Here is a 20,052-nt window from a genome sequence, read left to right as displayed (position 1 = left end):
TTGTACTTGTCCAGACACAATGTGATAATTGGTAGCAGTAAGACATGTAAAGTCAGGCAATTCAAAATCAGTCAAGAATTCATTTGATGCCCATCCCAACCCACATGTACACAGTTGTTACCAGACCTGAATATCTGTAGCTGGATTCCAGTCAATATCATACAGGATCAAATGAGATGCTCCAACCAGGTTCAGTCCCACTCCACCAGCCTTTGAACTTAGCAAAAAGATGAAAGCTGGGCTGAATTTGCTATTGAAAGCATCCACAATATGTTGTCTCTGGGAGACAGGAGTATGGCCATCCAGTCTGGTATAGGAGTATCCATAATGTTTGCATACATCTTGTAATACATTTAATGTCTGAGTGTAATTGGATACCAACACAACTCTGTCAAACAGTAAAACAAAGTCATCAACACAGACCTTGATAAAATTAAAGTCCAACAACAAATCACTGAACACATAGAAGAAAATAAAATTAAGGTGAAAAATTCCACATCAACTCAGGGTTAGTTTTACTTTCTACAATATAAAACATTTCCAGTTAATTAAAAGCACATACCAGATCTGGATGCTTTATACTTACAGTCAAGCATTCAAGTGTTAAATAATTAATGTCTCCTTTTGCAACAGAATATGGCATAATACAGATTGCAACATTCAGAACCAATCACAAAGATAGATTTTTTTTTAAAATCTGTTTATACAAAATAACTGTTGTTAAGACAGCATTTGCAGAGGATGTTGTAGGAGCTAATAAAAAATGTATATATAAAACTCTACTTACTGAAAAAGCTACTATGAATTCCTACAGAAAACCTCAGAAAATTCTAACAAAAATCATAATGAAAGTCGAGTAGGACAGCACAGAGACTTTCCTACATTTTATGGCTGAAAAGAACAGGGATGACTAGTGAAAGGTCTGATCCCTTACAGTAATGGCCCAAGCTATGTTGGTCTATTTTCTCTGAAATTTTGTTTAATTAGGTTTCAAAGGTTTGAAAATCCAGCATTTCTATCCTCCCAAATATTGAGGATGATTCTACTAAGTAGACAAATATCTTTTGAATATAAGCCATAAGTGAAAGAACAGGGCATTTTCTGCCAGATCTCACTTGGAGGTCTTTAGTCATCTAAATTAAATGCAATATATTTCATTTTTTTAAAAGTAATGATACATTTTATTATTTTTTTAAATAATTTTGATTAAAAACAAGTTCTGAATAGACAAATAATTTCAGGGGAAAATTAAAATATTAACATATTAGAAGTGTTTTAGAATATTTTTATTATTACACTTTACAGCTGAACTACATCCATGATCTGTTTGTAAAAGCTTTGCAAGACTTATTTTTTCGTCAATCAACATTAACAGTCACATCTTTGTCTGCACTCAAAAATAGAAGATAAACTTCAGATTAGGACTAGAATTGAGTTTGTATATTGCAAAAACTATTCAGTACCAACGAAAGCAGAGAAACCAAAGAAAAATAAACATGAGCTGCACTGTATTAATGCAACAAAACTTTAAGGCATAAAGTAATGCCTCAAATCAGCAGCCCCTAAAGTACTGCTAAAGAGTACCTGATGCAGGTTTTACTGACACTCCTGGTTTCACTGACCTACACAAACTAAGGCCAGTACTTTTAGATATTCAGCTGTCACTGGTTTCAAGGGATGCTAAGTACATAAACTCCAGCAACAGGCTCAACTTTCTGATTTGTGAAAAGAAAGTATCTTCAGATTCCATTCCATCAGTGTCAAGAGATCTGCTCTTACTTCCCACTACTGAATTACAGTGTGTCCTACTCAAACATCACTTGAAATAAAAGTTAAAAGTTAAATACTTTTGGAACAGTTGGGCTTTAAGGAATGAATCCATAAAAAATTATCCTGGGACACTATATCATGTGAGATTCCCACAAATCAGCAATTGCACAGAAATTAATCATGTGCATCCTATTACTCCATGATAGCCAGAAGTTTTCCTACAAGTCAGTGGCATTTACCACAGAGGAAATAAGTGGTTGCTGGGCAAGTTTATCTGTGGAGAATGTTTGCCCTGAACTTTAGAAAAGACAGCAAGCAGTGAGCAGTTAAGCGTGATTAAAGAGGAAATAACTTATAATCTAGCAATGAAAATATTTCAGTGCAATTTCATGGATTAACACATCTTCTCATGAAGATACAAAGAACTGGAAAGCCTCTGCAAGTACAGGGTGCAGCACAAGGGCTGTAGCAAACCATCTTACTTGCTTTACAGTGTAAAAAATAGAAGTATCACTATCTGGAAAAAATATGAAGACCATCTTTAAAAATTATGTCAGCTATAAGTTCTGAATTCACAATTTAACAAGAAAGCCAGGACTGCAAGGTTTAAATTAATTTGGCACCCCTGCAAACAGCTGCAATACCTTTAATTTGAATGTTATACCCCCATGCATTTGAAAAGCAAATCAATATCCAGAAGGTCACTCCCATTACCTCCCTTGTACCTTTCTTTCACACTTGCCTTTCAGAAGAGTTGAGCTCATGGATTGCTGCCAACAGCTTCACCAGCACCTGCAATTTTCCTGAATCAGTTTCACAGAAAGTGTCTGAAGTATAATCTTGTGGGAAGACATCTATTACACCTTCATAGAGGCTGGACTCATCGTATTCCTCAGACATAGGATCACAGCTTTTTTCCTGTTGAAAAGAAAAGGATTAAAATTCCAGATCCCCTCTAACATAAATTTTTAAGATTGCTATATTTTTATCACAAAGACAAAAGGAGGCATAAAAAGCTGCCACAAAGCAATGTATTATGTGAGCATGACAACCTTCCAACACAAGATTGAAAGTAAAGTTTTAAAATACTTACAGCTTATATTAGTTTACATTCTCTAATCTAAGACATTGTTTGAAGCTAAGGAGAAAGTTGAGGTATTTGGAACTGAAAAATGTGTACAAGTTTTCTACTTAAACAACCATACAAATGTATTTCCACAGTAAAGATATATCTAAACCTTGGGAGTGAGGAGGAAATCAATACATTGCGTATTCTTTCTAAATCCCATAATTATTATGAAACTTCCCAATCATTCACTCTGTTTGGGAAAATACTGTAATTAATACTAGAAAAGAAGAAAAGCTGGCAAACAAAACCAATAAAATAGTAGAAACACAGGTAATATTTTGCTGTACTTAGAAAATCAATGTTTCACAGGGAGGAAAAAGACCACTCAAATGCCAAAACCACAATGGCAATAAATTATTTGCACATACAGTCCTCTCCATCCCTATATTTAATAAAGGCTTGTGTTTTTGCATATGAAAGGTTTCTAATGCTTATACTATGAAGTAAAGGTAATGAACTTTACTTGGCAGCATTGAAAGCTAGAGGGATACTGCACTGTGCATATTACATCTTTAAAGAAAGATTTACATTTCCACCCACCTTACTTGGACTTCAGCTAGTGGCCATTGAAGTTACTATTACCAAGTTCTAATTATCATACTATTTGTCTATGGGAATAAAAACATTTTTTTATGTACAACCCTAGGACAAGTGGTAATGGGGGCATCTAGTACCACTGACATCTTGAGCCTGCAGCTCCCAGGATCATTAAGCTTGAAAAAGTGAAAATATCATGTGGACAGGGAGCTTTCAGAGAAACCAGCAGACATACTAGTAATACTAGTAATCTAGACTAGTAATCCCTAGTTAACAGTGCTCTTTGTAAAATTCACATTTATATGTATTTTTACAGATATTCAGAGACAAGGTTAAGATGGAAAATACATTAAGAAACAGAAAACAGCATAAGGCAATAGGAAACTGGTGAGATATTCTTCCTGAGCACATTCAGATTTCCTAACACTTGTGCTTTTGAAAGCAGACTTCCTAGGGCAAGCTGTATGTGAGAGTATGAAAATGACCTTAAGCAACATGCACATTGATAACAGTTTTAGTGACACGTGTCTGCTGAAATGACTAATTGCAAACACACACCCCCGTGCAAATAGATACCTTTATAGCTTTAAACAGAAGACATGGATGATTGCAAAGTTTTTTCAGAGCTCCTATACATATCAGGTGGGGAGTGTTTTCCAGCCTGCCTTGCAGACAGGATGTAATGACACGAGAACTAAGCAGTTTTCGATACAATTCAAGCTGCAGCGCTGTGGGTCGGCAGAAGATTATGCTCTCCTTTTTGGGGGGCAGAAATTTGTTAATAACCTCCTGTGTTCTTCTTAGAATAAAGAGTCCAGTGAGGCGTGTGAGTTCTGCTGCTCTTTTTTCTCCTAATTCCTTTTCCTCCTAAAAGAATAAAGTACAAAATTAATTAGAATCTTGCATTTCATCAGAACAATCTTCTGTATGATTTTAATTAGGTATTTAAACAACCTTTTAAAAGTATGATACCATTTTCTGACATCCACTGTAATGACCAATTCTTCTCCAATTACTACCACTGCATTAATTCTACATCTGGTTTCTAAAGTCTTAAACAAAGGAAAATAATGTCCCAGATGACATCCAAGGCTTGAATTATATTCTAGAATTCTATTCTCAAGATGCAATGAAAGCATGCAGACTTTGCAGTGGTGTGGAGAAGCTAAGAATGGATAAAGTATTGTCACATGGCAATGCACATGGCCTTTTGGGGAATGTTGTTGTCTGATAATTAATAGGCAGCTGAAATGAGGTGATTTGAACATGTGTGTTCTCCTTCTGCTCCCTTTGAAAAATAAGTGACTTCATGTCAATAGGAAGGTGAAAAGCTTCAGCTACTATTAGTAGTCCTGAGCTTCACTTTGCTCCATAGAATACAAATTTCATTTTACCATGAATTTTCTTCTAGAACTGATTTTTTAACCAAATACCTCTGTTGCTGAAGGTTCTCTAGATCTGACAATTGGTTCCTCATATATCTTTCTATACGTGGATAAAGAACCAAGTATTCCTGGATTCACAAACTCTATTAATGCATAAAATTCTTGCAAGTCATTTTGGATTGGAGTACCTTGAAAGAGAAAAAAAAAATTCTGCAATTGGTTATTTTTACTTTAAACTGATGGAAGTACATTGAATGCAGGGGTCAATATTGACAATGTATCCTGAAAACAGATGTTTTATTTCTGTGTGAATGACTCAGAGTCCTGAATTGATCTAAAACTTTACCATGAATAACAAGATACTGTACTCCTAACTAAACAGACTGCAGATATAATTGTTCTGACAAAGGAATTTAAAGAATCAAATTCTAAATAAATTTAATTAAATAACTACAAAGGAAAACATTGAGTGCAGAGTCCCAATTCCCTTACAGAAGATCTAAGGCTCCTTGCTTGCCCCTGAAGACTGACATATTTATGTAAAAACAATTGGAAATAACCTGTTTTTAAACACCTGAGATTTCTTCATTTAATTCTCATTGCCAAAATTTCAACTGATCTCATGCTTTTCTTTTACCCCAACCCAGCACTATCAACATAAAAAAATACTGAAAATAACTATAGATACTAACCAGTAAGGATAATTCTCCTCTCACAAGACAGACTAGTAAGGGCTGTAGTTGTCTTAATAGTGCTGTTTTTCAGCCGATGTCCCTCATCACAGATCAGGAGGTTAAATTCTACAGCCTGAATTTGATCCAAAGATCGCAACAGCATCTCGTAACTGATTATCATAACAGAATAAAGTGGAGAACTGATGAATTCTTCTACTTTGTGGTCCTGCAGGCATAAAGGAAAATACATTATACAACTATTTCATTGGAGATCACTCCCTTAAAAATCATCACATTCCTTAAAAATACAGTAATTACAGAAATTTCTTCTCACATGACACAAGGTATTTACTGTCTCCTACATGACTTCAGATTATTGATTCTTTCCTAATTTGCGAAAGAGATCTGATACAGCAATTTAGAATTTTACCACCTCATTAAAAGAAAATTTATTATTCTTTTAAGCCTTTAAATCCTCTGAGATACATTACCATGAAGGTGAAAAGCACAGAGTTCTTGTAATAGCTTTCCACTGCTGGCATTTGGGTAAGCTTCAAATGAATAATTAAAGCCAAGATAATGAAGGGCCACAGGTAGCTCCTGGTACATTCACTTTGGATCTCAGCCTGTAATGTCCAGTAGGAAATTACCACAGTCTACCAGAATTCCTTTTGTAGATTTTAATTTAATTTTATATTATTGAATATTATATCCTATTGGTATTATTTAACCTACTGAATTGGTTCTAGGTCTCAGGACATAGAAGAGCAAAGTTCAGCTTGCTTGGAGCTCAGGTGGGAGGGATTCTGCAGGGAGCTTTCATGGAGGTCAAAGGAACTCCCAAGTGCTGGGATTTTTTCAAGGATGCTCTTCTGGAAGCGTGAAAATAGTTCATCCCCTTTAAAGATAAGGGAAACAGATGGAGCAAGAGACCCCTTGGCTTAACTGAGAGCTTCTGAATCAAAATCAAAAGCAAAAAGCACCAGCGATGGAAATGTGGATAAATACCTGTTGAGATCTACAAGGGCATTGCCAGGGCCTGCAGAGATGCAGACAGAAAAGCAAAAGCTCAGCTAGAAATTAATTTAGCCAGAGATGTTGAGAACTGCAAGAAATAGCTCTCCAAGTACGTAAAAAAGAAGCAGAAACAGAAGGAAAATATTGGCCCACCAATAAACAGGAGATGAATTAGTCACAGCACCTTCTTTACCTCTGTCTTCACCGGCACTGCTGGGCCCCCATCCCTGGGAACAAAAATCCAGGCTAATTACAGACCCACCAGGGTCAGTGAAGGAAGGTGGGGGTGAGCTCTTACATGAGCTTGACCCCTATGGATTAATGGGCCTGACATTGCCCAGGGGTATTAAGAGAGCTGACTGACATAATTGCAAGGCCAATGCATAACTTCTGGAGAAGTCAAAGAAGAGCAGGGGATGTGCCAGAGGACTGGACATCTACAAGTAGGGTTTAAAGGGGTTTAAATCCCATCTACAAGTAGGGTTTAAAGGAGGAACTTCTAAAGTTATGGAATGAATCTTCATGGGGATTGTCAGAAGAAGCAAGGAGTTGAGAAAAGCCAACATAAACTCAGCAAGGACAAACTGAGCTTGACAAACCTGGTCACCCTCTGTGACAAAGCAAGCTGCTTGGTTGGTGTGGGCTGGGTGGACATTGCCTCCTGGATTTCTCCAAGGCTTCAGAATGGTTTCCCACAGCCTCCCTCTGAAAAGCAGATGGGCTGTGGTGTGGATGGATGCTCCATGTGGCGGTGGGAACTGGCTGAGAGGCAGCACCCAGCGGGTGCTGGTCAATGTCTCCTCCTCAAATGGGCAGCGTGGCACGAGTGGGGTCCCCTGGGATTGGTGTCAGGCCCAGCTCTGCTTAATATCCTCAGAAAGTGATTGGGAAGATGGGATCAAGTGCGCCATGATGAAGTTTCCCAGCAACACCAAACTGAGTGGGAAAGTGGATGCTTTGGAAGAGAGAGCCACCCTGCAGGAAGATTTGGATAGGCTGGAGAGTGGCTAACAAGAATCTGATGAAGTCCAGCAAGGGCAATCATCAGGTCTTGCACCTGGGAAAACATAACCCAGGTGTGCAGCACCATAGGGCTGGCATCCACCCAGCTGGGGAGCATCTCTGTGGAAAGGGATCTGGGGATCCAGGTGGACAATCAGAGCAGCATGAGCAAACAGTGCTGTGCTGGCACAGAGAGCCAACGGGGTGCTGGGCTGCATCCACAAGGGCATCACCAGCAGAGATCCAGAAGTCATTGTCCCACTCTGCTTAGAGCTCATCGGGCCACACTGGAATGCTGTGCTCAGTTTTGGTCCCTGCTGTGCAGAAAAGATGTGGACAGGCTGGAGAGAGTTCAGAGAAGAGCCACAAACTGTGAAGCCTGTGACAGGGGAAAAGGCTGAGAAAACTGGGTTTGTTCATTTGAGAAAAGAGGACTTAGGGGAGACCTTATCACCATGTTCCACTATTTAAAGTGAAAATGGAGACCCTTTTTACAAGAAGTCACATGGAAAAGACAAGGGATAATGGGTACAAGGTTGCTCCTGAGGAAGTTCCAATTGCACATGAGAAGAATGTTTCAGAATGAGAATCACCAGCCACTGAAATAATCTCCCCAGGGGGAGTGGTGGAGATTTGTCCGGACAGGATGCTGGGCCATCTTGTCCAGACAGTGCTTTTGCCAAGAAAGGTTGGACTGCATGATCCTTGAGGTCCATTTCAATGGGATATTTCACGATTATTCTCTGATTAACTTTGTTACTAGCCCTTAACATTGATGGGTTGGCCAACAGGTAAGGTCACCCTGGTATTCAGAAAATAAAGAGTCCATAATGAGCCCCAGAAAACATGTCTGTCTACTGATAGATTTTTAATCTCTGTATTATTGGTCAGAAAATGACTGCAACCATCCCCTCTCTTATATACCCCTCAAGCCCTTTTCCTTCAAAAGACACCAAGAATTTTCCTGTCTATTAAAGGAAATGCACACACTAAATAGTCACTGTAATGGCACAGAGAGCTTCCTCCAAAAAAGAAACAGCTGTATTTCTGTGCAGACTTGTAAATGTACTAGCATTGTCTACCTGTCTTGCAATTATGCATAAAACTGGAAAAATCAAAAATCTCCTGTGGGCATGTCCCTTACCTTTCCACTTGGCTCCAGATGCTAATTTTCTGAATGCTTCTTCCTATGTCCTAAAGGTGTTCACTAACTAAGCAGGCTATGGGTGCAGCTGACAAGCTGCAACCTCTCTAATTGTGAAAACAAATCAGTCTAGAGCCTTAGAAGGTTTTTTTATTTCCAAACAAGATCAGTTACCAAACACAGACAACTAAGTCTGGAGCCAGATGGTGTAATACATTGTAAAAGCAGCACAACTTAATTATCACAACCTTTAGAGCCTCCTAGCAGGTGATTCAGATGAATCCATGGGATGAATCCAGCACATTAATCTCACAAAGTACCGTGCAGCAGATCAGCCCACATGCTGCTCACAAGGAGGCCCAGCACATCAGAGGAAGGAAGGAGTAGTAAGGACCAGGTAACAAGGACATGCACCCATTTTTCCAGGTGTTTGGGACTGGACTTGAGCATTCCTGTTGTTTCCAGGACTGTACTTAACTGCCTGTTTTCTTGTTGTATTTTTACTGCTGTTTTCAAAACAGAAGCAGAAAATTTCCCAACACAGGAACAGAGACACAGAGGAGCCCTGTAGGGAAGACCCAATGTTGTCCCAGCCCAGTATACAGGCTCCACATTGCAGCCTTGAAGACAGAGGCAATGCCTCTCTGGACTTCTCCTGGCATGGTCAAGCACCAGAAGATGCCCAGCATTCAGAAACCATTTTCTTTTTGTACACTTTCAGGCTGTGAGCTGAGATGGGGAAAGTGGCCTGAGGCACTGAGGAACAGCCACCAACATCCCTCCCCTGGAAAAATATCAAGTATGCAGAGGAGTTTGAACTCTTTAAAAAAAAAAAAAAAGCAGGAGAGTCCCTTACAAGCCTCCTGCAGTCAAATATAATGTATTTCCTACTGTATGTAACAACAGCAGTGGTTGAAAGATGAAAAATTAAAATAAATTTACAAGCTAATTTCAAGTAATTAATTCATACTCTTAACTGGCTGCAGAATATGTCTATATTATAGCCTCCATTTTAACAATTACCCAAAGTGACTTGACAGATTTAAGTGAGCTGCCTGGAGCCACATATGGAGCAATTATCAATCAGTATTAGAGGTCCATAATGTCCCAGACTTCCTCTTTGAACAGGCCTTTCTTTGCACTAGTTCAAATCCAATGTAGCTGGTAAAGTGTGAATTCAAAAATGCTGAATCATAAAGCAATGCAAACCTGTAATTAATTATTTTTCCAGATATTCTGACTTCAAAACCAAATCAGAACAACTCCAGTAGGAAGTGATACTCTGCAGACAGATAAAGGAATTATTCTCTCAAACACATTGCAAATGCTTAAAATAGGAATTAACAAGACCTAAAAGCAACCTTTGTGGAGATACCTTCCTTTTAAAAGCAATGTTCTCCACATGGTATTTGCATATTAACATAATTAAACTGCAATCACATTTTAAAAGATAATATCATGGTGTGTTAAAAAGTCTGTTACTGAAGGGTTAGGATTAGGTTATGGCATTTCAGTGTGAAAGTGAGGAAAACATTTTAAAAAGTCTAGCAGTTCTTTGAATGCATTCCTTATAGACAAGAACAGAAGAAAATGCTGGAGACAAGCTCTTTCTTTAAGTTATACTGGAGAAATAACAGCATGGTAATTGCTGTTTTTCCAGAGAAGATAGACAGTAAGTTATTGTGAAGTACCTCATTATACCCCAGGCAAGTCATATTGTGTCTTCCTTTTGCATGACAGTGTATTCTGTGTTATTTGGGAACACAGCTGTTAAAGCTGCTGAGTGTCCCCAGTCAAATAGGTCCAATGAGATGAGTAACAGTTTTAAAGTTATTTAAATTTGAAGAAAGTGAAAGCTACTGTCATTTTGGGTCATAGTAACTGTCATCACATTCAGGCTTTCTCCTCCCAACATTATTCATAAGAACTGCAAGAAAACGTTTCATTATCTCTAACTAGCCTTTTAGGTTAAAATGTTGCCATATTATATTTTGCCTTGTATCCATTTCTTTTAGGAAATTTCATTTCTCCCATCCCACCCTATATTATATTACAGTTCCTGGCAAGTCAGTTTGCTTCAATTCCACAACTTGAAACAAGTTACTGAGAAAAACAAATTATGCACAATGCACCTATTATACATGCATTGTCTTCAGTGGAAGACCTACAGTTTCAGGAGTTTGGCAATAATGAGTCAAATTTAAAGAAATTATTATTGTTACAAAATTGTGCATAGTTTACCAAGAAGTAAACTTCCATTGAAAACTTCTGCTTCACCTGCAATATTCATTCTTCCATTAAGGATAATTCAAGAAACTAAAGGCAAATCTGGTTGGTGTAACAAATTGATAACCTTTAGAATGAAGTACTATTTGTTTAATCAGTCTACCTGTATGAAATTATTAGATTAAAAAATAATTTTGGAAGATAAGTATCTTCATCTTTGTTGCAAGCACCCATGGAGGTACTACAAGCTCTCTACTTCTGGAACTTGTGAATGTTAATAGCAGCGAGAACAGCTTCACTACAGGAGGGGACAGGGACCAGCATCATCCTGCTTCTTAATAAGATTTGTACTTGTCTGCATTCTTCTAGAGACAAGAGATAGTCTCATTACCTAACACTGAGACTCTAGGCTTGGTAACTCTTGAGGCTTTAAATCATCCCAACAGAGATCTAACTCTTGACTGTGATAGTAAAGGGAATAACCTTCTGAAGTACCCCAAAACAGGCAGCCAAAACAAATTAGAAGTTTTCAATACAGAACAAAAGCAACTACCACAGAAACAGGTAGAGGCTTTGGTATGTAAACAGGGAAGGTGTGCACTTTGATACATAACAGAAAATTCCTTAAGCTGAAGAGGCACAGGGAGGAGCATGTCACCTGTGACAACTCCAAAGGGGAAACCAGAAGAAAGGTGAGACAGACATATGCTACATGTGAGCTTGGGTTATGACTGGTGACTGACAGCAAAATACCCATATGGACAATTATCTGAAGAAGAAATAAAGTATTACAAATTAATATTAACAGAGATTTACTAGGCTTTGTCTCTAGTTAAAAAAAAAAAAAAAAAAAAAAAGACAAAAAACCCCATAATTTCTATATTCTGAGCCAAAAATTACCTAATCCACTTTTGGAAATAAATCTTACCTGATCAACTGTAAAGACTTTGATCCTTTCACTTCCCAACCATTTCTGAAATTCTTTTTTCCAGTTTTTCACCAGACTCCCAGGGGTGACCACCAGTGCTCGCTTTAGCACAGGTCTGCATCCGTAGGGCCCCTGGCGCAGGAGAGTCCACACAAGGGCAATGCACTGCAGGGTTTTGCCCAAGCCCATCTCATCAGCCAGAATAGCTCCAGACCTGCCACTCACTCTGTAAGAGGGAACGAGGTGCTGGTATCATTTTAAAGGACATATCTGCAACTATCCACAACTGCTTCAGGGATTTGCTTCTGTGATTGTTTTCTGAAGTATAAAGAACCTATTTATACTTATTATGTCTCCTGTAGGTTTTTATTCAGTGGTACTAGAAGATCTTAGAATGAAAATTCTCATTTTCTACTGTAACTCATTAGTCCTCTAAAACTAAAGTTTAAATCTACCTGGAACTAGAATTATCCAATATCTTACAGAATCTATGACTTGAGAAAACTCTTTTGAAAACAATGCTGTATTTTCTTTTTAACAGGTTGAAATAAGATCTTTTTTATTCTAAATGCCAGAATTATAAATTACATGAATAATTTTGAATTATGAAATATAAATCCCAGAAAACAGTGTTTTTCAGCATGGTTTTGATTATATCTGTATTTACAAAATTTGGTATGTAGAAATGACAGGCCTTTTGGTGCACTAGCTTTTCATGACATCTGGCAAAGTCATGGCAAGTATGATGCTACATGCAGGTCAGAGAAAACTTGTGCAGCCGCTTTTGGGAGAAAATTACTAACATTAATTAACTGAAAAATTGCTCAACACTTCCCAAGATGTCACATTTCAAACACGGGCAGGAAAATATTATAGGTATTAAAAGCTATAAGGATAATTATTACCTTACCTCATTCCCATTACACATTCATACAGAAATATAATTCCTTCTTTCTGATGTGGGCGGAGATTACTTGCAATGTAAGGATCTACAACTACATCCACCACAGGTAAACCAGCCTTATTGAACATCCACTGATGACTTGCATTTGGTCGTGGCATAACCAGAGAATCTTCAAGTTCAAAGCACAATCAAGCATTACTTTTAGTCTGTTAGCAAAACTTATTAAAGTCAATGATCTAATTACTGTTAAATATACTGTTTATTATATTGACCATTCTCAGACTGAAAATACATTTATAAGTACCTAGATTGCCTTCTACAAAAAAACATTCTTTTAAAGAGACTTTCCAAATAGTTTTTTTCTCAAAGGTAAAGATGATTAACTGAGAAATATGAGGAGGTTTTGTTGGATGAGGTGAAACTGCCTACCTAATAAAAGCTGCTTGATGACTTTGAATTCATAAAGTTAAATTCATAGAGATAAATTAGAAGAAGTTCCAAAATACTTCTGAATTGAAAATCCAAGAAAAAAACCAATGACCTACATAAAATCTAAATACTCTAAATAGTACATTTCAAGGGAATAGTCTTGCAGTAGCCCAGAAAGACTTCCCTGCCCAAGAAACAGAGGTAAAAGCCACTGATTGAGCGTGAGCTGACAAAGACTGCCACAGTGCATGAATAAAAGAAGTTGATGGGTTTGAAGACAAGCAGAGGCAAAGACAGAATGAAGTATTGAGCAACATCTAAATAACAGTTTTGCTTGCCATAATCTGTTTACAAACATTATGATTTGGCTAGACAATGTCCATTCTTGGGTTGCTCCTGCTGCTGCTACACACCTTCACTGAAAAACTGTATTGTCAGAGGACAGAATGAGAAAGCAATTTATGGCTTCTGGTATTTTTATGTCACTAGAGTAAACCTATACTGATAATTTATTTATGGGAATAGGTTGGTTGAAGGTTTATATCAGTCAGGGAGATTTTGTTTCCTACTGACAAAGGGTTGAGTTCTGATGGATTCAATCAAATTGCATGTGTATATATTTAAAAGCCAGGGGAGACAAAAAGATAACTTTTCTGACAAAAATCTGCATTAAAATGAGGAGGAAACAAGGCTTGGATAAACACTGGACTAAAAGCTTTAAAACTGTATGTGGAAGATGTAGCTTTATATCTTTGCCACTGTGCTCTGTTCTGCTGGTTTTCCATTCTGTAGAAGCTGCATTTTAATCAACTATAATCACAGACTCCATGGTGAAGTGAAAACCTCTGACTGTTCCAATATCAAGGTCCTGGTCTTGTAAAGTATCTCAGTAACTTCTGCAAGAGTTAATGCAATCAGGCATTAAATAACATGATCCTCCTGTGTAAGCAAACCTAAAGCCTGAGAGCCTGAACATTGATGTGTTGAGAGCTCCCAAAATATGATACAAGGTATTCAAATTCACTACAAGTCACAGAAGACAACTAGAATACTTTTAACTCTTTAACAAACTAGTGCAGAAACAGCAAAGTTGTTAATTTACATGCTGAATATATTGGCCTTCTTTGGTCAGATTTTCAGTTAGAATGCTAATGCAGCATCATCTTGCAATCTCAGGAAGGAGCATTCTTAGATAAAATGTAATCAGGCTAAATTAAGACCAGAAGTTGGTGTTAATAAGGATGCTCTTTTATAATTACCACTTGACTAAGATTTCATTGTTTATTTACATAGCAGCCAGGTAACAGCTTCCAGAAGTCTCACAGTATCAGGAAATGATGTAAGAACTCAGAGGGAGGTATTATAGTAAGAATATAGAAAAAGAGTTTTATTTTTTTAAATAAGCACAGCTCTGCTTAGCAACATTTTTTTACACTCATTTTTATCTTCCATCTGAAAGACAGAGCTACCAGCAGAATATAGCTCCTATATGGTTTGTAGACAAAAAATAGTTCTGCTTAATAATCAACACCACTTACACAACTGCTTAACCAGCCTGTTCCTATACAATATGTGAACTCTCATGGCTCTTCAGCACAAAACTATAAACATTTATTCCAAAACATATCTGGTTGAGTTTTAGTTACACTCACTGGGTGTGAAGCATCAGGCATTGGCAGAAGCAATTCTCTCAAAGTGGCACAACTTTTCTATTGCTGATCCTCCACTGCAATTACTGTGCTGTCACATTATGGCTGTATGTCACTGACCCCTGTGGGAAGCTGGAACTTATCTAGAACTCCTAGTATGTGTCAGATTGTTTCAATGATCAGTAAACTCATTGTCTTCGGCAAAACTTAGAAACTACTCTGTTTCCATAGCCATCTGTAACAACTATGAAAAACTTGGTTCAGTGTAGAGTATTTTACTTGTTAGAAACACACATGACAAAATCCTAGCATGGTTAGATAACAGTACTGCATGTCAGAAATACTTCAGTAATACATTGAGGTTACACATTCAATATTTTTTGAGAGTCAGAGGATGTTTAAAGAAACTTTAAAATTTCAATCTTACTTGTGGCATTTGGATCATGGCGAGGTTTGCAGCTTTGGGAACCTCTGAGCATATTCTCTTTAGTACTGGGTTGACAGACATTTTTGAATGGTTTACAGAATAGTTTTGTACTAGTTTGAGATAATGCAGATGCATCTGTTTCATGAGTCCCTATTCCAGCCTGAAAACACCTGCCACTGTTGAAATCATCTGCTGAAATTACACCCATCACTTCAATTTCTTTTCCGCCAACCATCAGTGTTTGACCTTCATCAAGGCTGTCTAACTCTTTAGCTTTATATCCAGTACCTAAAAGAACATAAAAATAAAATAATTAGGACAACACAGCAAGTACTACTTCCTTAAAACCAGTACTCATCTGCAGGAAGGAAAAACTATGAAAAAGTTACTCATTCTGAAACATTTAATTGTTCCACATAAAGCCTTTCCCTCCTTAACAGAGTGACATGTGAGTGCTAATAATCAGAATTAGCAAAGTATATGAGCAAAGACTCAGTCATCCTCATCACCAACCAAGTCTACTGAATGTCAAACAACTGTTTAAGACAGCTTTTAAAAAGTAGCTCCATGTGGTAAAATCCAGAAGTTTCCCTTAATAACCATCCTAAGTCCTTTTCCCTTTCTTTCATGCCCCCAAAAGAAGTCTCCTAACCCCTCCTGCTATTGATCTAAATGGTGTATTCTACTTTTTAAATAATTTTACATTAGTTTTCTTACACATAAAGATTAAGATGCCTCTGAAATCTTCACTTCTACATATGGTCTGGAACATGTTCTGATTATTGCCAAGATTTATGAGTAAGTTAAGTTCAAAACTTGTTAGGCTTGCTCAGGTGGGCATTCTCACTGCAGCTACAAATACAATTCCAAAACACAGCTACAGCTGGTGTCATTACAAAATACAGCTACAGCTGCCACTTCCTTTTAAGAGTACAGTGTAGGAAAGACTGGGGGTTCCTTCTTTTAAATAGCAGTCTACTGGTTGAAGCTCTCACATAAGAATCAGAGGACATATAATTTATTTTCTTAACTCAGAGAGGTCAAAGCCACATCTCTGTTTCAGAATTCTTTACTTCAGTTTTTGAATTTGTATAAATTTGGATAAAGAGCCTTCGATCCTTAGTGAGACCAAAAAAAAAAAAAAAAAACAAAACACCTCAGACCCTCAGACAAAAAAAATGTAAGATTGTGTAGACCAGCAGTTAAATCACTCAGCTATGAAGAAAGAAGCAAGGCCTACCAAGGCACATTTTATCCAACAAACACCATATATAAAGTATAAAGACTCCTGGAAACTGCAAAGCTTGGGTCTGCTACTTCTAGGAATGTGAAAGATTGGAAGGTGAAACTATGCATCTGAATTCCTTTAAGAGGAAAAAATTACCAAGGTGTTTCACAGTCTAAGAGTCTAAGCACGTGCTGAAAAACAGTCTGGCCAAAAGGGAAAGGGAGATACTTTTCCTCCTCTCCTCTGGAAGTATTCAGAAAGCACACAGTGAACCTTGTTTGGCTCTTGAAGGAACACTTGCTTTCAGGAAAGAGCTGAAGATGCCTGAACACAAAAGAATACATGTGTCTTCCTAAATAGGATGCTTAGGGAGGGCATTTATGATCCTCTTTGCTCTGCATTTTTGTTTTCTGTTATTACCTCTACATAGCTTCAGGCTGAACACACTGAATACAGGTGTATCCCTGTGCAGGTTCTGGTCAGAAGAGTCTAATTCTAATACTGGATGGGCTTTAAGGGTAGATGGAAACTGAGAAGGCAAAAAGCAAAACTACAAAGCTCAACTGTTTATGCAGCTGCCAGAAATAACCGTTTCTGTAACATACTGCAATTTACAAGAGAGCACGTCCTAAATTCTTTGCAATGCATTATTAAGGAATTAGGACATTGCAGAGGAGAACAGTAAGATGTTCTGCTGCCTCAAAAATGAGCTATAAGCTGTGCTGATTTTAGGTTCCCTTGTGCCATCCTTGATCCTGCCCTGGTAAGCTAAGGAAAAAAAGAAAAATTCTTCCTTTGCCTTTTTATTCCCATTTAAAAATAATAATCCCAAGGGCTCATGCACACTATAAAATGCCCAGTATTACATACAATTTTGGAGGCAAGCACCACTGCTGGACCTTTCCTTCTCACTCAGTGAGTTAAATAATTGCAGAAATTTAACACTCACACTGCTTAAATTGGTCCATTTATTATCTTCTTAGAATCAATATGAATTGAAAGCAATTCTGAATGGGCAAGTTAGCACTAATGACATTGGTATTGTGCTCTCTGACACCATCAAACATGGTAAAAAAACTTTTAAGTTTTTTTTAAGTGAAGTTTTAAGAGAAAATCACAATGTTCATTTTTCTATTGTGTTTGCTGCTAATTCAAGAAGACAGGACTTGAAAAAACAGAAGGACAACAGGGTGGTGGCTGATGCATTCCAGGCATTACTCTCTTTCACTCTGCCTTTTTCAAAAACAAGCAAGTCTGTACATATATTGCTTTGCTATAAATAAATTCAAATTAACTTCTAAGTCACAGACTGATTTGCAAATCAAAACAGCCTGGTCCTAACAAGGCTCACAATGTCATGAGATCACAATGTCATGGCTGTAACAAAAGAGCAGAGAAGCCATCTCTGACCTAAAATAAATTGAATTATGCTTAGCAAAAACATTGTCCAATCCTACTCCCTTACAGAATATCTTTGGCTCCATTAGCAAAGTTAATTCTTGCTTTGCTTTCAGTAAAAAATTACTGCTCCAAGTTGATGGCAGCCTATGGTTTGCAAGTCTTATTTTTAACTCTGATATCAACCCAAACTATGTCTTACAGCAGCAGCTGCTGCTAAAACTACAAGACTAAAAATTGCTACACAGTTGACTTTGGCTGGGCAGGAAAATTTTGCTGCTTGCCTGTCTTTCCAACAAACATAATATTTTTAGCTGTTTGACAGGCTGAAAAGTAAAGATCCAACTTCTGAAATTTCTGATCGCACTACTGCTGACCAAGATATCTACAAGAAAATTACCTGTATTTTTTCCCTAAATTTTAACTCCTTCACTTCTGTATTATGTGAGCAACCAAAGCCAACTACTCATCCCTCATTTAGCATCGCTGCTGAATTAGTACAGCCATTGATTTCCAGATTCTCTCTTTGGACTAGCATTTGGTGTTTCTGTGAATTATGTTATTCAGCCTGCTCCAGCCTCCCCCATGCATCTGCCTTATATGTAATAAATATCAAGCTGTCTTGCAGTCTTCCCCCCCCACTGAGAAAAAAAAGACAAATCAAAAGCAAACCCAAAATCTCCACTGTTTTTTCATCCTGTGGTCACCATTAGTATGAAGAACTGAAATATCTAAAGAGCTGGGTCTCTGTTAATTCAAAGCACAGTGATTTTCTGCCAGGTGTTCCTTTGAGCAAGCATGCAATTCTACAGTACCTCTGCCAATGTCTTTGCCTTCCATATCTTTCAATATTACTGACTTTCCTTTTGTAATAAGAATAGCATCGCCTTCCCACTTCTTGTGCTTTTTCTTTGATGCCTTACACCACACGACACTGAAATATTTCACAAGGCAGTCAGGTGCTTCCTGAGCTGCTTCTTCCTTTGCAGTCCCTGATGTTGGCAAATAAAATGCATCTAAAAGGGAAATAAAATAACAAAGAATATCTCAGGTTCTCCCAATAAAGTGTACAGTCTTTTGCATTTCAAAAAAATCAAGACCAATCTATAAATGTCGTCTTATATAAACAAAGTGGTATATTTCCTGTCCTTATCGTAAATTTGGATTGAGACAGAACACCGCACAAGGACCAATCCTGAAAAAAAAAACCAAAACAACATTACATTGTTTCAGAAAGTATGTACTTCCAGAGAAATAAGATTACTTGTTGCATTAGTAAGTGACCTCCTAATTTGACATATATACAAAATGTTAAGAATGGAAAAAGAATAAAAGGAAAGGCTGAAAAAAAAGCAAAAGGGAAATGACCACAGGAGAAAATGAAAACAGAGTCCTCGTGAGATGGTGCTGGGCAATGTTCTGAAAGCAAGCACAGGAAGACAGAACTCAGAAAAGGGAACAAAGGAGTCCAGGAACCAGATCTGGAGTTGAAGTCATCTGTACAAAGTAGCAGAATAACCATAACTGTAATAATACAAAATATAATTTTAACTTCTTTCCTTGTACCCTTCAAAAATAACTAATTGTGCAAATCTTGAAGCAGACCATCTCTTGAGTATGCACCAACTCAAACACTGTAACTAGGCTTAGATTGATTTATATTTGTCAGCAGTTACCCAGTTAGAAGTGCCATGGATGTCAATATAAATAAGCAATATTTAGGTTAATAAGGTTAATAAATGATAACAGAACAGACAGCAGTTGATTATAACATTGATTTAGAATAAACACATGCTTTCAAGAGTTAGCAATCTGAGACAAGTAATGGTAGAGAAGTCACCAGCATTACCTAAAGGAATATCTGCAGCATTCCTTTTCAGCACATGCACAGCTTCAAAAGGAGAATCAGACTAATTTTCATTAAAATACCCTTGCATGCTGGTTAAAATCTTAAATAGGTTTGCTCCTTTGATTCCATCTGGGATTCAACACTATACAAATCTGTTACAAAAAAGCGCTTATGCCACAGACTAACTTTTCCAAAATTTGCAAGTGTGCTGGTATTTAAAGGAGAAGCAGCAAGAGGAAATTCTTGCTCACAGTAACAGTCCAACAAAGAAGCAGCTTTACCACTTCCACATCAATATTCCTAAACTGCAAAATAGTCCTAAGTTACACATCTAAAATTAGTTCAATTTTTCCGAC

At 37.5% G+C, this 20,052-nt stretch overlaps 1 protein-coding gene across 3 annotated transcripts in view; it reads right to left on the bottom strand.

Annotated features, from left to right (window-relative positions):
• Positions 1-20,052, bottom strand: part of RAD54B (RAD54 homolog B) — a 63,517-nt gene that overhangs the window by 5,211 nt on the left and 38,254 nt on the right. For 2 of the 3 annotated variants that reach the window (XM_059480647.1, XM_059480656.1), the window contains 9 exons: positions 18,663-18,863; positions 15,222-15,509; positions 12,723-12,885; positions 11,813-12,038; positions 5,514-5,721; positions 4,870-5,009; positions 4,013-4,303; positions 2,513-2,688; positions 127-388 (listed from right to left, as the gene is read on the bottom strand). In XM_059480647.1, coding sequence (XP_059336630.1) covers positions 127-388; positions 2,513-2,688; positions 4,013-4,303; positions 4,870-5,009; positions 5,514-5,721; positions 11,813-12,038; positions 12,723-12,885; positions 15,222-15,509; positions 18,663-18,863 — 1,955 coding nt within the window. Of the gene's footprint in view, positions 1-126; positions 389-2,512; positions 2,689-4,012; positions 4,304-4,869; positions 5,010-5,513; positions 5,722-11,812; positions 12,039-12,722; positions 12,886-15,221; positions 15,510-15,938; positions 16,032-18,662; positions 18,864-20,052 lie in introns of those variants that run through there. The other variant, XM_059480664.1, reaches the window with a different exon arrangement.

Source organism: Ammospiza nelsoni, chromosome 1 (assembly GCF_027579445.1).
Source record: "Ammospiza nelsoni isolate bAmmNel1 chromosome 1, bAmmNel1.pri, whole genome shotgun sequence".
In the NCBI taxonomy this organism is placed as follows: domain Eukaryota; kingdom Metazoa; phylum Chordata; class Aves; order Passeriformes; family Passerellidae; genus Ammospiza; species Ammospiza nelsoni.
Note: the sequence above shows the minus strand (reverse complement) of the source record. Positions and strands in the feature narration are given on the sequence as shown.